At 35.2% G+C, this 17,465-nt stretch overlaps 4 protein-coding genes across 5 annotated transcripts in view; 2 read left to right on the top strand and 2 right to left on the bottom strand.

Annotated features, from left to right (window-relative positions):
- The window catches only part of LOC126368847 (GPI inositol-deacylase), a 28,880-nt gene extending 21,047 nt beyond the window's left edge, over positions 1 to 7,833 (bottom strand). The window contains exons 1-3 of the mRNA XM_050013019.1: positions 7,475 to 7,833; positions 7,307 to 7,398; positions 6,976 to 7,106 (exon numbers count right to left, since the gene is read on the bottom strand). Coding sequence (XP_049868976.1) covers positions 6,976 to 7,106; positions 7,307 to 7,398; positions 7,475 to 7,627 — 376 coding nt within the window. The 5' untranslated portion in view covers positions 7,628 to 7,833. The remainder of the gene's footprint in view (positions 1 to 6,975; positions 7,107 to 7,306; positions 7,399 to 7,474) is intronic.
- A 283-nt stretch (positions 7,834 to 8,116) lies between these two features.
- On the top strand, positions 8,117 to 10,057 carry LOC126368977 (UDP-N-acetylglucosamine transferase subunit ALG14 homolog). Its single transcript, XM_050013252.1, has one exon. The coding sequence runs from the start codon at positions 8,286 to 8,288 to the stop codon at positions 8,925 to 8,927; it is 642 nt and encodes a 213-aa protein (XP_049869209.1). The 5' UTR covers positions 8,117 to 8,285; the 3' UTR covers positions 8,928 to 10,057.
- Positions 8,955 to 12,667, bottom strand: LOC126368986 (uncharacterized). The gene is made up of 2 exons (XM_050013265.1): positions 12,118 to 12,667; positions 8,955 to 11,489 (listed from the first exon to the last, which is right to left on the bottom strand). The coding sequence occupies exons 1-2, from the start codon at positions 12,451 to 12,453 to the stop codon at positions 11,217 to 11,219; spliced, it is 609 nt and encodes a 202-aa protein (XP_049869222.1). The 5' UTR covers positions 12,454 to 12,667; the 3' UTR covers positions 8,955 to 11,216.
- Positions 12,668 to 14,950: 2,283 nt separating this feature from the next.
- Positions 14,951 to 17,465, top strand: part of LOC126368954 (diphthine methyltransferase) — a 10,121-nt gene continuing 7,606 nt past the window's right edge. Inside the window, exons 1-2 of one of the 2 annotated variants that reach the window (XM_050013220.1) lie at positions 14,952 to 15,457; positions 15,651 to 15,837. In XM_050013220.1, coding sequence (XP_049869177.1) covers positions 15,653 to 15,837 — 185 coding nt within the window. In that variant the 5' untranslated portion in view covers positions 14,952 to 15,457; positions 15,651 to 15,652. Of the gene's footprint in view, positions 15,458 to 15,650; positions 15,838 to 17,465 lie in introns of both variants that reach the window. The other variant, XM_050013219.1, reaches the window with a different exon arrangement.

Genomic DNA, 17,465 nt, shown 5'->3' with positions numbered 1-17,465 from the left:
TCAAACCTTTACACAATGTTTGATACATATACAATAGAGTATTAGACATTTAGTTCCAAACTAAATACTGAAATACACAGATTTACAACTCTATATTATTTAAAAAGATCTTCCAAACCAAACATAATAAACAAGGTTCATTGCGTTACCATTCTTATACAAAGATCTTTAAGAAATCCCATAAGCTTAGGACCACTCAGAGGCTTAGTTAAAACATCTGCTACCATCCGCTCCGTTGGCAAATACTTAGTTACAACATTACTATTCTTAATAACATCCTTAACAAAATGATACCTAAGGTCTATGTGTTTTGTTTTTCTATGACAATACTCACGCAAATCTAATAACTTAAGAGCACTTTGATTGTCGTTATATAACGTACAATTAACATGTTTATCAAAAATTTCGTTCATGAAATTCCTAACAAAACATAATTCTCTACAAGAATCACCTATAGCAAGGTATTCAGCTTCACAACTTGAAAGTGCTACACACTTTTGTTTGCGTGACTCCCAGTTAACAATGGAGTTACCTATTTTCACAACAAAGCCACTGTAAGACCTACGGTCGGAGACATCATTGGCCCAGTCCGCATCCGCGTACACAGAAATATCCAAATTTCCACTCTTAACGAATACAAGACTATAATTAATAGTACCGCTCAAATAGCGTAGAATTCGTTTTGCAGCAAGCCAATGATCCCTCGTAAAACAAGTACTAAACTGACTTAACTGAGACAAAGGAAAAAATAAATCGGGCCTTGTACACACAGAAAGATACATAAGGCTACCTAGCAGCTCTCTATAAGGATACACATCATCTGATAAACATTCACTTCTATTCTTTGGTTTCTCTAACTTACAATTATTTAACATAGGACTAGTTACACTTTTACAATTTGACATACCAAAGCGACACAGTAATTTTCTAATATAATCAGACTGATTCAAAGTTATAATACCTCGCTTTACATCTCTAGTAACTTTAATTCCTAAACAATTTTCTAAAGTACCCAATTCTTTAGAATTAAATTCTGATTTAAGTAAGTTACATAAGGTATCCTTTTCCTTTTGACAATTCCAAAATATATAGAAGTCATCTACATAAAGAGCCACTACAGTAAAGCTATTGTCACATTTTTTAGTATATATGCAGGGTTCACATTTGCTTTGTTTGTAACCATTATTACATAAAAAGTTATTAACTTTAGTATTCCAAACCCTACTTGCCTGCTTCAGACCATATAAACTCTTATTTAACAAGCAAACTTTACTGTTATCATTACTAAAACCTAGTGGCTGCTCCATAAAAATACTTTCCTTAAGTTCTCCATGTAAAAAAGCAGTCGTGACGTCAACATGTTCAATATTTAAATCCAATTCGCAAGCTAATGTAAATAATAACCGTAAGGTGGAGTGACGTACTACGGGTGAGAAGGTCTCGTCATAATCAACGCCATATATTTGAGAAAACCCGCGCGCTACTAATCTCGCCTTATACTTCGATGGACCTGAAAAATTATTTTTAAGTTTATACACCCACTTACATTTTATTATATTTTGGTCAGAGGGCCTATCCACCAAAGTCCAAGTATTATTTTTAATTAAAGCATTATATTCAGCTTGCATGGCAGCTTGCCACTCATCTTTTTGAGCACTAGACATAGCCTCTTGATAAGTCAACGGTTCGACGACAGACTGACGCACGAGCAAAGAAGAATCAGATAGATCGTAGTCATCATACCTCGCCGGCTTCTTTGAACGTGTGCTACGTACTGGTCTGCTACTTCTAGCTACCAACTCGGGTGACGTCGAAACATCCGGCAGCGGCAGCTGCGCCTCCTTGCACGACGGCGACTCTATAGCCAATGGAGACCCATTATCTGGAGACATAAATAAATCATCATTAGAGTCATCATACTCACTGTCATTTGAATTTGAATTCGAAATATTATTCGATTCAATACAATTATTATCCAAAATATTATTTAAATTATCACTTGAAATATTATTCATATTATTACTTGATAAATTATCATTTGAAATATTATTCAAATAATTATTGACATTACATTCATTATTATCAATATCACAGTTATTCATATCATTGTCTTTATTTAAAATTATGGGGGGAACAGATTGAACAGACTTGTCATTGCAATTAAAACTAACCTTCGGTTTAATACTGTTAATAAATTCATTTTCAAAAAATACAACATTCCTAGAAATTATTATATTATTAGGATGAGAAGGGTCAATGAGCCTATAACCTTTGGATTGCTCACTATATCCCACTAGAATACAAGACAATGCTTTTGAATCTAGTTTATCCCGCTTACTAGCATCTAACAGAGTCAATGCCCTGCAGCCGAAGACTCGCAAATGACTAAGGTCCACATCCTGACCTGTCCAAACCTGCTCAGGAGTCCTGCCGGGCACAGCGGTAGTAGGGGACCTGTTCTTTAAATAAATAGCAGTAGATACTGCCTCGCCCCAGTACTCCTTGCCAAGGTTAGCCTCCCGAAGCATGCACCTTGTCTTCTCCATAAGCGTTCGGTTGAGCCTCTCCGATACCCCATTCTGTTGTGGGCTATAAGGCACAGTTTTTTCATGAACTATACCCTCCTGTTGTAAATAACTTTCAAAAATTTTGCTACAATATTCCCCACCATTATCTGTTCTTAATCTCTTTATCATAAAACCGGTTTGTTTCTCCACTGTAGCCTTAAATAATTTAAACTTTGTCATAACTTCAGATTTATTTTTCAATAAATAACCAAAAGACTTTCTACTAAAATCATCGGTGAAGGTAAGTAAATATCTAGCTCCTCCAAGAGTGCTGACAGGCATGGGCCCACAGACATCCGAATGAACCAACTCTAAAATCAGCGCGGAACGTTTAGCCTCCCCCTTAGGAAACTTTGACACAGCCAATTTTCCCTCAACACATGATGTACATGCACTGCATGGCACATCACTTAGGAACTGAACACCAGACACTAGATTTTTAAGAGCATACATACCACGATAACTTAAGTGTCCCAGCCTCTTGTGCCACACATCTGTTGACACCGTTAAAGCAGCCTCTTCAGTAACACCACCTGGAGTCATATCTTCAGTTGCTGGAGAACCATCCTGCTGCACCACACAGTCAGCCCGCTCCGACTGCAACATAGAAGCACACCTAACACCCGACCTATTCACAGAAACAATGTTCTCGAAGTCAAGTTTAAAAATCATTTTAACCTTATTGGCACACATAATGAGATTGTCACCCCGAAGAATAAGGCACTTATTACCAAAAAACTTGACAGACAAGTCCTTCTCACACAATTTACTAACTGAAATTAAATTAGTTGAGAGGTCTGGTATACATAAAACGTCTGATAGTGTTACATAGCCATTCCTCAATTGGAACCTCACATCACCTATACCAACACAGGGCAAAGTTTCATTATTAGCTACAGTTACATTATTTTTATTACAAACCTTAAAATTATCCATTATGCCAACATTGTTACACATGTGAGCGGTAGCCCCTGAGTCAACCAACCAGTCATTGCCTTTAAAACTATTTGCACTTAATGCTAACAATACATTATTATTGCTATTGCTATTATTATTCTTAGCCTTCTTATCTCTTTGCCATTTATAACATTTACTCTTGATATGTCCATCCTTCTTACAATAATGGCACACAATCTTCTTCTTCTTCACAGCCAGAGCAGTGTCCATAGTCACATTGTCAGAAGACGACCTTCTCATATCTTCTTGAAGTAACCTGGTTCTAACTAGCTCGCTCGTCAATTTATTTGATAATGTGGCTGTTTCCAAACCGGCAACAATGACGTCAAACTCCTGGGGTAGTCCGCTTAGTAACAATTCTGCCACCTCTTCATCCTCGATAACTCTCCCAATCTCGTGCAATTGCTCAACCAATGACATGACCGCTTCAATATATTTAGCCATATCTGAGAATTCACTGTACTGGATCTTGTGAAGGCGACGAAGCAAAACCACCCGGCGATAGAAGCCGCGGTCCTCAAAGACTTTACTCAAAGCTTCCCAAGCTTCTTTTGCATTCTTCGCATTGCGTATGTATTGCAAACAAGCAGGACGCACAGACAAACAAATTCTGGCAAGCGCTTTAGCGTCCTTTGCTGCTTCTCCTTCCACAGTGTTCAAAATATGCGGCCATAAGCCTTCAAGTACAAGCGCGTGTTTAATATAAAACTTCCAAGTGTGAAAATTAGAAGCCCCTTCCAGTTTCTCAAAGCTGTAAGCGCGAACACCTTCGTCAGACATCATGCACGATGTAGTTGTACGTTGAGGTTAGGATGACGCAACACGGCGAGCACGCCGACGAGTCACGTGCCGGCTTACGTGTACTCACGGCACCGCCGCTAAGGCGTATCAAATCCTTTTCTTCAATCTTCACGAATAATGTTCACAACAAAATAAAAAACACCAGCTTATGTCCACAGAAATATGAGTGCAGTTTGATAACGTTGCCTGGTTCCATAACCTATAAAAGCTGGTTGATGGAGACAGAGGGTGTAAGCATTAAAACAGCAGGGCTTCACAGACGAACACTATATTGTCTTTGTAAACACTTGTTGTTAATACGTCACAAATATAAAAGGAATTGTACTGAGGTCGATTACATTGAGAGAGAATATAAATTGATTATCGATGTATGAACGGCAGACATAATTGCAGAGAGATAATAGAGAGAAGTAAAACGTCACCTAGTTTGACACTATGGTAAAGGGTTGCCATATTTAACAGTGAATGGCTGGCCACACAAAGTTAGCGATATGGAACTAAGGCCTTATTTTCATTGTAGATCGCAGTTGTCATATGAGAGTGGATGCCTTATGAGAGGACACAAAGTAGTGATACCGGTAAGTTTATATGAGAATATACTTTCAGAATTACATCAATCGCATTTGGGTATCGTTAAAACAAAAGCCGAAGCAAGGGCTAGGTTTTGGTTTCCGGGCATAGATAATGCGATTGAGAAAATGATAAATAGCTGTGAAGTATGTATACAATTGCGTCCTTCCCCACCGCGCGCGCCGCTGTGCTCCTGGGGTAGCCCATCTCAGCCATTCGTCAGATTACATATCGACTTTCTAGGGCCAATAAATGGTAACACTTATTTGGTTATAGTGGACGCACAAACCAAGTGGGTTGAGGTGTACAATATGAACACTTCCACATCGACCAGCGCCGTAATAGAAAGAATATGTGATTTTATATCTAGATTTGGAGTACCCGAAACGATAGTTAGTGATAATGGCACAGCATTTTGCTCACATGAATTTGATTTGTATTGTAACAGCAATGGAATTTCACACGTGACGTCACCGGTATATCATCCAGCAAGCAATGGGCAGGTTGAAATTTTTGTGAAAGTCGTAAAAAAAGGAATCAAATCGTGTTTATTGTCTTGCAGAACTAATAAAGAGGCGAAATTAAAGTTACTCCGATACTTAATGGATTACAGAAATTCAATAAATACTACCACAGGATTTTCACCAGCCCAAATGGTTTACGGTCATAAAATAAGGTCACGTTTAGATTTGTTAAATAAAAACCAGTCAACTCGGCCCTCATCAACACCCAATAATATAAAATTAAAACCACAGTGCTCGCAATATGAAAAGGACATAAACGCGTTTAATGATAACGAACTAGTTTTATATAAGAAATACATAACAAAGAAAAATTACACTTGGAACAAAGGAATAATTATAAAAAGGATTGGAAAGGTCATGTACTTGGTCAAAGACAGCTGCAATTTGGAAGTTGTAAGAAGACATAAAAATCAAATTATTTTGTATAAAGGGACAACAGAAAGAACAAATCATGGAGATACCTATCACGACCTAAATATAGATATACCAGAGACATGTTTACCACATTCGAAATCTCCGTCAGCGCCACCGCAGTCACCGTTGTCACCTACTTGTGTGTCGCAGACGCAGCAGCTGGCACCATCGGTGTCGGAGGAGACACAGCCGCAGAGTGAGGCCAGAGGGAGGAGAGAGGAGATATACGAGCCAGACACCTCCTCTGATAAGGATGACTCAGATAATGACCGACAATGTACTGACCCGTTACCTAATTCGGAAATTGAAGCTCAGGCTCCGTCACCATACTATACTTCTGCGCGATCAACACGTAGACGTTATAATATAGACTTTAGAAAATACTTTTAAGGGTGTCTTTGTTTGTTATGTATAGTTTACACTAAAGGGAGGAGATGTTATGTATGTGTGTGGGTACACACACATACATTTGTACTTGATTAATAAAACAGTGCAAGCAGAGCTACCGTGCCTTTCACTCGTGTCCACATATTTACCACAATGTATAATAATAATATGAATGTTGGTACTGACGAAGCTGTGGTGGATTTACATTCTGTTTTTTATTATTATTGATAGTAAATAAATAAATATTTTTTATGTATATGTATATTATACAAAAGTATACATATATACATTTTTTTCTCTAATACAATATTACTTTAAAGGGGCAAAAAAAATAAGCATAGCTTTTGCTGTTTTTATTTAAGATTAGTTAAACTTGTCTTTGTGATATAAGAATGACTTCTTTCATTTTTGTGACTGTGCAATAATAATAATATATATCCATATTGGATGTGTTTGTATATGTATACTTATTATATACATATTATACAAATATCACTTGTATAAGTATATTACTTGTTTTATTTTTTTCTATTATAAATTTTACTAGTTGTTACCTAATTATTCAAAGTATTGTTAGTATCTGAACTGTATGCATATTAACTGCAAATGATGTGCACACCTGTAATAGGTATAAGCACTAGATCAAGTCATTAGATATTTTAAGATTTATAATATATTGTGCTTGTATTATTGATGTGCCTATAAATAAATTTAGAAAATAAATAATACAAAGATGTATTTAAATTTCTACTTACTTGTGAAGAAGTCAAAATGGTATTCAAATCCACCAGTGAGCGCTTTCCGCAAGGCCACAGATGCCAAAGAGCGGGCCTGCATATGACTTCCTGAATTACCCGGCAGAAACAAAACGGGTACTCCATCAAACCTAGTACAAACATTAACATTTATAGTAATATTCAAAAATGTACTTATTAATATAATACTAAAGTCTTTTATCACTTGTAACATGTGGAACTCAAACTACTGATCATTTATTTTCTGAAGTGAAAATGAATAGAATATAGTAGTTATAGGCAGTAAAAAACACCTTTTAGATGGAATACTAGTGCATTGTATAATACATACCACATTTTCCTGGCTCTCTCAGTGAACCTGCCTTCACTATACGCGTATAATCCATATTGCGGGTAAATACTATTTTCAGGAACCGAAACACGCTAAAAAAGAGCGTTCGTTATGAATAACTTTCTCATTTTAAATACTACCAGTAGCAATCGTGTAGTAATTACTTACCACAAATTGTGGATATTCAAACATATAAGTCATAGCACAATATTCATTTTTGTCGCTAAAATGAATATTTAGTATTCCGAGAAGATAGCCCAAAACAAAAATAAACGAAAGAATCTGAAAGATACTCGAACCAACAAAAGTTAAGAACCTCATCGTGTCATCTCTAATTATTTACGTATCGTTACGTATATTAAGGTGTAAACGAATATTCATTGGAACTAATTATAACTGATTATTAGTTAAATCATTACACAAAATAGATAAAACTGAACAGAACAAGCGCCACAAGCTCACACACAGCAAGTACGAGATTTCAAGGTTTGAGTCAGGTGAACAGCTGTCTGTCAGTCAAGCAAATGTCACAATCGTAATAAATAATAAACAGTATCGAGAAATCTATAAATAATCAAATCGAAACAAATACAAGTGAGATTTGATAAATGACGTTATTTTATTCTGTAGTTGATTTAGAGATTACTTTCCTCTATCAGCAGAATTATTTAATATTACAGTATAGTTAAGTATTCCTTGTTCTATGGTATCGTTAGCATGTAATTTCCACTTCCACATTTATATTTGAACGATTCAGATGAGTGAGTCAATTAAAAGTTCGTAGGTTGTGTGGCAGTCACTAGTGAAAAAAAAAAATAGATTTTGATGGACGATCCCTTTGCCTGCCTGAATGGGCAAATTGAAAAAAAAATTGACAGATGTGACGTAAAAATTAGGTTATATTTACGTTTGCATTTCGTCCCTTCTTTGAACAATGTTTTTATTTATTTGGCCCATTTAATACGGTCAACAAATTACAATGGCATTTATTATAGTAATCGTGGGTTTAGGTGCGTTAATCGCAGTTTTTGTTATCAGAGCATTGTACTTGATTTGCCAAATATTAACAAGCAACAATACATTGGGAAGTTCTGAAAGTTCTCTACGAACTATTCTCTGCATCGGTTCAGGAGGACATACCACAGAACTGCTAAGAATTATGAAGAACTTAGAACCAAAAAAATATCAGCCCCGACTGTATATTGTAGCAGATAACGACGTTAGCAGTGAAGTTAAAGTTCATAAAGCTGAAGAGGGTCAAACTAAATATGCTCTCAGTAGGATACCAAGAAGCAGAAATGTGCAACAGTCCTATATAAGTTCAGTTTTCAGTACATTAAATGCTACCTTACACACTGTTCCTGTTGTCTATAACTTCAAGCCAAATATCATATTTTGTAATGGACCAGGCACCTGTGTTCCAGTGTGTGTTGTAGCTTTTTTGTTAAGATGTGTTTTTATTCTAGATTGTAGAATTGTGTTTGTGGAAAGCATCTGTAGAGTAAGAACATTGTCTCTAACAGGAAAAATATTGCAATATTTTGCTGATGTTATTGTTGTACAATGGCCACAGTTGAGAGATGTTTGTTTTAGAGCTAAATACTTTGGTAGACTAACATAGGATTTATGTTTATAGTAATAAAACATATTATGCAACTCTGAAAAAGTGTATAATCAATAGTTCTAAGGGGAGATCTTTATACTAATTTTCTTAATCTAGAAGTCATACACTAGCCCAAATGTTGCATTGGCAAAGTTAACATAGTACAGTAGCACTACTTAGTATCACAGTGAGCATACTTTACTTCCTTCACTATGTAGTATCAACAATAATAAAAACTTTTTGCTTTAAAGTCATAAGAATGAATATCCTTTTAAAATCCAAGCCCTATTGTTTAACTATTGTGTCTCAAAATCTCTGCCTTTGGAGGTAAATTCTGGTTTTCACAAGAGATAGTAACTAATAACTTACAGCTTATACCCTAGGTTCAGGTAGACTTTTATCAGTATCAGTAAAATACAAACTTGGCAACATTTGGAGTAATGTATAAGACAGTAAATACAATATTCCATCCATTAAAATATACTAAATATAAAAGTGTATTGTGTCGAAATGGCCAGATAGTTTACTTTGGTTTCCCATCCTCACATACCATTCCAACACGGATGAATAATCTAAAATTAGAAATTACCCATTGAAAACCACCTCACAACCCACATGATAGAAGAAGACCACATATAGAGTACATGGGGTCTATAATGGCCACATTGCAATAATTCATCATTATAAAAAAAAAGAGGTTGTCAGAGAGAGGGATAGACAAGATGATCCTATAAGGGTTCTGTTATACCTTTTGAGATTCAGAACCCTAAAAACAATATTTCTACTTGGCATTTGTGACATTGCAAACTTTTATATGCACAAATGTCATATTTGTAACATTGATTTATGTGTTAGTATAGTATTTTATACATATAAATTGCTTCAATGTGGCCATTTTAGACCCTTAGTAGTAATTTCTTTTTATTTTATAGTTTTTCTTTTATAGTTATTATATTTCAATGGTTTAATTATAAACATGTTTTGACTAGACAAATTGAATGCAGTAATACAAGCAAAAGTTTAATTAATGTATTTAGGTAGTTCACCTGAATCATAAAATGACAGCTCTCAGTGTGTTATCATCCTAATAAGACTTGTTTACCTTGCTTGCTTATATTACTGACATAAAATAAATGTCTTACAGCCAATTTGGTGTCTCATTTCTTTTATGCGTAAAAACAATGAATATACATTTAGGCACTTAGCATGTTTACTTAAAGGAAAATTTTAAGGCCTCGAAAATATTCTATCCTCTGCTAAGTACTTTGTAAGGTTTATATTAAGACTACCAGAAAAAAAATCAACAATAAAAGTATCTCACAGAACTATTACACCTAGCTGTATGAGAAAATTATTAAAGTCAAACTTAAACAAATATTCTGTGAAGCGTCAGCAATGATTTACTTACATGTTTAAAACACAGCATCAGATCAAAGACAATTCAAATAGACTTAATTGTTCAGCTTGTAATGTGTAACAATTTAAATTTAAATGCATCAGTCTTGACATCATATAATTGCAAGTAACATTTAAATGTAAACAATAACAATGATAGTGGAGTCAAACGTTACAACTAAGGTTATCCTTAAGTACCCCATGACACTGGGACAAACTGTTCTTATAGTTGATCATTATAAAACTTCATAAAACAACTTTTAAAATTAAGATTCGAAATGCTTTGTAGAAAGCTAAATCAGATATGTGTGAAAACAAATACATCACTATTCAATTCTAAATATGAATAAATACAAGTTTCATTACCTTCCTTTGTTTTAAAGTTATAATCATGTTATTATGGTAGGTGGTAAAAGCAACATCAAATGTTGATCAAATGCTATTATGTGCATTACAAACTAGTTAAGTAATTATATATGTACAAACAATACCCACTGAGCTATTTTCTAATTTCATTGTAAGAGGAAGCCCTATAACAGCATAATATAATTTAGCCTCTCTATCTAACCAGTTGTGCTAGCACCCTTGAACACATTTTGCTCATTCTGGTACAAAAAACCAGTTAATTTCTGCTCTAATAGTGATACATATCTGGTTTCAAACAGAGCTGCTAAACAAGTTTGCACATTTACTAAAATGCCAAAGCTTACTTCACATTGTTAACTTATGAAACATTAAATATATATCTCCTCTACTGAGATAACACAACAATATTGCTAACAAGTCAATCGTTTAGGCACATTCGCAAATATTAATAGTAATGACTATTATATGTAAAAATTATAAGTACAAAAAGGAAGAATTAAGTTTTCTTACATGACTAAATATTATAAACAAATTCATAAGTAATTGTTAGGGTTTACCGTCAGGATTAGTGTCAGATGTTTGGTCACTAGTTTCTTGTTTGGCACTATCATCATTTTTGTTGTCATTCTGGAATTTATCATCACCAATGAGATGCATGGCTTCGTCATATGTTGGAGGTGGTGGGTCTGAGCAGGACGGTTGTGGTTTGGTCTGTGCAGCACCAGCTAATAAGGCATCGTAGGAGGGAGGCAGGGTTGCACTGGATGCTGTCCGAGGCACTTGGCCACTGTAAGCCTGTTCCTGTACTGCTGCCATGTCCTGAAATGTATTACACAGTTTATAGTTGTTTCTTGTCTAGGCAGAGGAGGTGCAGGTATGTTTTGTGCTCCATACCCCCTCCGGTTGATTGAGGGGAGCTGTGTCCATGAGAAGGACTGTGGCATATATGTATGTAGGTTATTTATGTTATGTTTGAATGAACAAAACATAGCGAGTCAAAGAAATGTAAGAAATATAAATAGTCAAAGGCACTAAAAGTAGCAGCAAGTTCTGTTGACTAATGCAACTAAAGTTTTGTTTTGTTTTTAAACTTTTCACACACTGATATTTTCTAAACAAATTTTGAAAATAGGCTTTTATTTTTATAAATTAACTTCTTGACAATAGCTTTAGAAAACACACAACACATGTAATATACAGAGTTATGAATAATCACAAGACAACTTGTACCCAAGTTTGCAATGAACTATGTGGACTGGAGACCAGATCATTGTCCATCATGTGAGAAAGGACACAATCTGGGCATGTAAAATTGGTTTTTACAATATGCCCAGAAAGATAAGCAGTTGAAACACTTTCTCTTATGTTTTTTATTCGCTCCCAGTTCAGTAGAGAAGTCCGCGAGTAAAATAAAAGAAGGAAGGGATTAGCAGTGAACCAAACTCACCCTGATAATCGCACGCTGATGCAGTAACATTTGAATCACGCTTTTCCTTCGCAAATATAGCATACTTTTAACGGCAACCATCATGCCAGAACATATAAATATCGGCCCAACTAGCCACATGTGCCCCAAGTTGCTCAGAATATAACCATCGGCATCTCCCAAGGCAAGGACAGTTATGACAGTTCCCACAGAAAATAACACCATTGATAGCACGAAGTACGAATAACTCGTGCAGTCACAGCGACCAAATCTCTGATCTTCATCGAAGTCAAAATCACGATGCCGCAGCCGATGCAAACGTTGTCTGATGAACGGACTATCAAAAACGGTAGCCATTTTTTCAATACAAAACCAAAAATGAGTTTATTTAAATGCAACAATTCACTGAACACTCTCCATTTCTAGGAATGTTGCAGTTTACACGCAAATTTTGTACCAATTATTAATATAAATTATCTAATCACTGACTTTCAAGAAATATGAAAGTGCAAACACAAACAGAAAAACAAGTTTGTCAATCACACATATCGTCCAATCGTCCTCCGTCGCACACGACCACAGAGTAGAAACAAATATGTGCACACTCAGCCGACTGCCTGTCTGTCGTCGAGTAGTGTTCCCATAGACATATAAGAGTATGGACTGGAAATACCTACAAAAAAAACGTGCCACTTCGTCGCATAAAATGGCGGCCTTTACTAGGGCTGCAAGCTGTTTCAATACTAGGATTACCATACTCGTACCTACTAGGTATAGCATCTTCTTCTTTGCGAGTCGATACTAAATTTTTGCTGACCCATAATAGGTATAGCATTATAATAATAAGTATTCATAAGAGAACAGAAAGGGAAGGTAAAGGGTAATTAGGTGGTGTACTGTATTTTTCGTGTATGTTTTGTGTAAAACTTGTTCTTTTTGGTATGCTGTGTGCAATAAAGTATATTTGTACATATTTGTAAAGGGTTTAGTCAAGATTTATCTAAGTAGTTTCCTTAACAACTCTATAACACTGATTACATTCTTTATTGCACACAATTCGAATCCACCTGGAGTGTATAATGAAACATAAATTATAACGTAAATCTGTTTATTAGCAAGTATTCATTTCACACATTATTTATTATGTAACTACATTATATTTACAATAAATACAAATCTAAACAGTGTCAATTTGTTTAGAAATTGTCTTTGTGACACCCTGTCACATTGCATATATAATTATTATACGCTTTCGGAGAAAGAAAATGTAAAGTTAAAGCAAACTTTCTTATTTCTTGGGAATACTTCTTTGGCAAAGGTAAACCTTGAAATTTGTTTACCTGCCTTTTCAAAAAGTCTTGCGGTCCTGCCAATTCTTCCATCAATACACTTTGCCCTTTATTATTTGATTTTTATTCTGCAGATCTTCCATAATATTCTTCAAATTGGCTATCTTTTAATTTTTTCATCGCGTCTTCTTGAACAGACTGAAATAAAGTTTAATAATAATGTTAAAACAGTGTATGTACTAAAATATATCTGATTTAAGTGCATTGTGTACCTGGTTGAATTATACTATATCATGTTAAAAATATAAAATTATTTGATAAATACCTTTTCATGTACTGACTTATGAGACAGACCTACGGGCAATAGCAGCACAGACGACGTTGCAGCTGTGGATTAGTTTTCCAATATCACCTGTTTCAGTAAATCCAGTCGACAATTTTGGATTGAAAGATGGCCTGAAATGAAAGATAACATTCATTTATTTATATAAAATTTGTACAACTCATAATTGTTTCGACATAATTATAATAGTTACAGACTAAGTATATTAAGTACATAATAATATGTAGTTGAATGATAGATAGTATAAACATGTTGTGATAACATGATACAAATATGTTATCTATCTAGCCAGTAGTGAGATGATGCAAGCTAGGCTGAAATTTAAATATAAATTTAAACACCAACAGCCTCTCTCTAACCATCGTCTTCTCAAGCTTTTATTTCTTGGAAACCTGTTAACGTAAAAATAATAACTAGTATTCTTAGCCAGTATTATTGGCGCAACACTAATTTGACTATGACGAATAAAGATATTGGAAAACAAAGAAAAATACGGTTTGTAGTATGACAATTACTCAAAATATATAAAGGTTTAATGCAAATTCATGGCTCAGTTGCGTTGTAACATCAAAATCTATAGGATTGTTTGTATTATTCAATGAATACGGGGTACTAACCTATGAAGTGACAAATACGGTTGATTTCTGTCCTTTCTGGCACCACACTGTACAATACAATACACGGACATGTTGAATATCACTTTTTTCAACTTCAACTTCGATTTAGCAAATCAAATCCTCGTAATTTATCCGCAAAAGACAAAATACGATCTCATAAACAGCTACTTGACAGCAGAAGTACCACAAAACACAGCGCATAAAATGGCGAAAAATGGCACGTACCTACAGCTGTTGTGACGTCATCACAAAATGTTGCCATAACTAGAAATAACAAATATATATTTATCTCTTTCACCAAATGAAATTTTGTACTAGTAAGAGACAAAACGATTATTGACGACCTGTTTCATAAACTACTCATATTTGTATAAGATGATGTTTATATAGTAGAACAGGGCGCCTCCATATAATTTCCTATCTCTATGTGTTCCGAATTCGGAAGCCTGAATCGACTAATAACGAATCGGCTATTGATTGATTGACTCATCTGCGTACATCACTAATATTTTTTTTTACCCGACTGCGCCGAATCAAAAAAGGGTGTTTCTCCCTATCCTTAGCAACTCTAGTGAAGGTGTTTTCACACTGACTACGTAAGAGATATAATTATATCACTACGAGTCCGTAAGAAGCATAGGTAAGAAGAAACAGAAATGGCTGATCCGATATCTATAGGCAACTCTACTGTCTATCCATCACTCAGAACAATAACTAACTGAGGTCCATCACAAGGACCAAATCATTCTCGGACTCGTTTCGGATAAGAATCGGATGCGATGTAGAGTGCAAACACGATTGTTCGGATATGGGATTGACGCTCTAGCTAGGGATTGATGTTTTCATGGCCGACTAATGGACCTCAAAGGCAATGGACGGAAATAAAAAAAAAAAACATTTTGTCTTGTAGTCTGTCTGTCAGTGTGGTAATTTGTGAAGTTGTTTGTTATTACAGTAAAATAGAAAATACGTGTTTTATTTAGCAAAACCCTGTACAATCACAGAAAACATAACACATTCCAGTGATTTTTGTTGTGACCGCTAATAAGTATAATTTCGGAAGACAAATTACGTCCTCTCGTTGTCTTGGAGTCTGAAGGCGCTGGGATTAGGTATGTCCTACATTACCTACGTACGTTTTAGAGTAGAATATGTGTGTTATCATTTTAGCCGCGTGTTTAAAACGTGTTTCTTCAAATTTATCCCGCAAGTACCTTTATTAGTTGTAGCTGGGTAAGTTTTTCGTTTCTTTGATCGATTCTTTCGGCTTCTTTTGTTTGTGTAACGCGCCACTTTCGTTTGCAGATATGGAAGCTATGGACATCCAGGCTGTAGAGTCGAAACTGAGCGATGTGACGGTGACTGCGATACCCATGAGCGGGAAGAACGTGCACAAGGATTTAGGTCAAGGTGGGAACAGCCACGCGACTATATCGACGGTGCCCGCTTCATCGCCGTCTTCCGTCGGTAAAGATAAGGACGGCACCTCCAAGTACGCGCAACTGCTGGCTGTGATTGAGGAAATGGGCAAGGAGGTGAGGCCGAGCTACTCGGGCAGCCGCAGCTCCGCTGAGCGGCTGAAGCGCGGCATCGTGCACGCTCGCATCCTCGTGCGGGAGTGCCTCATCGAGACTGAACGCTCGGCGCGGCAGTAGGCCCGGCATGCACCACTGCCACAGTCAATTTATTAGTGTACCTCAGGTTTGATATTGCTTGACAAAGGTACAAAGTTACGAACTGCCAGTCTGAAACAATCTCACTACCTACAGGTTTTTGTAATGGTGTGCTCATGCATGCATATTTTTTCCTAAAACATTTTTAAGATGTATCTATTTACTCTTATCTCTTTGCACATAATGTTAACCATTTATGAATATCCTTAAAAAGTTAGTGGATGTTAGAATGGGGCAGGACAAATGTCCAATTCAATCTGTCATAGTAATAATTAATATACATTGCTGCCTCAAATAGTCCATTTGTCTCAACTGCAATTTATACGCAATTATTATTTTTACTGAGGACCTTGATAAGGTCATCCACCCAATCATGAGACAAGTTTAGTGATGGAATATTTTAATAATTTAACAGTTATTGTGTAACAAATTATTTACATGAAAGTTCTTTAACAAAAGCTTAGCGTCTAATTTGTTAGTGTTAAATATATAATTCAGGGTACTTAGACATAGATAAGAAATTTCAATTTTTTATTACATTATTGTGATGTACCTTTGTTTTATATTGAGTCTTATAATATGAAAAAATATTTTTAAAATGATGACAGGATTCCAAAGAATCATGGCAAGGATCATGGAACATTTCATAATTGTTTTTGAACAGAACAATACCTTATTTTGGTAGATATAAGTGTTAAATTAAGTGATCTGGCAGTTGAGAAGGATATCAGACAGAGTTTGGTGAGCAGGAATGTGTCCGCATGAACACAGGCTGTGAACGCAACATTTATTGTGAACATCTACCTCAGACGCAAACAAAATATTAATATTTCTAATGTTTATATGTCGTTGTCGTATGTTTAAGCTGTGACGTCATATTTAATGTTTTCAAGTCAATGTAACTATGAAATAGAATGGGATTTACCTGCACTAGAGACTATGTAAGTGTTATCTACATGTTGTTCATAAGTATATACTGATAGATACCTTCTCTTCATATCATGAAAGTTCTTCAGTCTACCAGAATCCAGATAATATATAGTATATTACCACTTAAATAACTAGTTAAAAGAATAATTGTAATACTTTTTTTATACTACAGTTACTAAATCCTATTTTATTTCACTATTTTTGTATGGACAGTGTGTTTAAAAAATGTTTATAAAGGTCTTTTAAAATGCATTATACATATACAAAACAAAGCACCTATTTATCAAATGAAATGACTTTAAAAAATCCTATAAATAAAGCCTAAGTTGCACAGTATTTTATAAATATTACAAGACAAAGTGAAAGCAATATGAAATTGATATTATTTGTGGTTTTCTCAAGATGATGTTTGTTAGGAACTAAATCAAGCCAATATTGTGACCTCAACATAGTGTATGACTTAGTGTGTAAGAAAGTGCTCATTGATTTCGATAATTTTAACATTTGTAGCCCTAAG

The sequence above is a fragment of the Pectinophora gossypiella genome, chromosome 8, assembly GCF_024362695.1.
Source record: "Pectinophora gossypiella chromosome 8, ilPecGoss1.1, whole genome shotgun sequence".
Lineage (NCBI taxonomy): Eukaryota > Metazoa > Arthropoda > Insecta > Lepidoptera > Gelechiidae > Pectinophora > Pectinophora gossypiella.
This window is presented reverse-complemented; position numbering and strand designations above follow the sequence as displayed.

Excerpts from the sequence above, each read along its gene's own strand:
- LOC126368977 (XM_050013252.1), top strand. The coding sequence starts at position 8,286 with ATGGCATTTATTATAGTAATCGTGGGTTTAGGTGCGTTAATCGCAGTT.
- LOC126368986 (XM_050013265.1), bottom strand. The coding sequence starts at position 12,453 with ATGGCTACCGTTTTTGATAGTCCGTTCATCAGACAACGTTTGCATCGG. Across the intron at positions 11,490-12,117 it reads ATCAGCGTGCGATTATCAGG|GACATGGCAGCAGTACAGGA; the intron begins GTGAGTTTGGTT and ends AATACATTTCAG.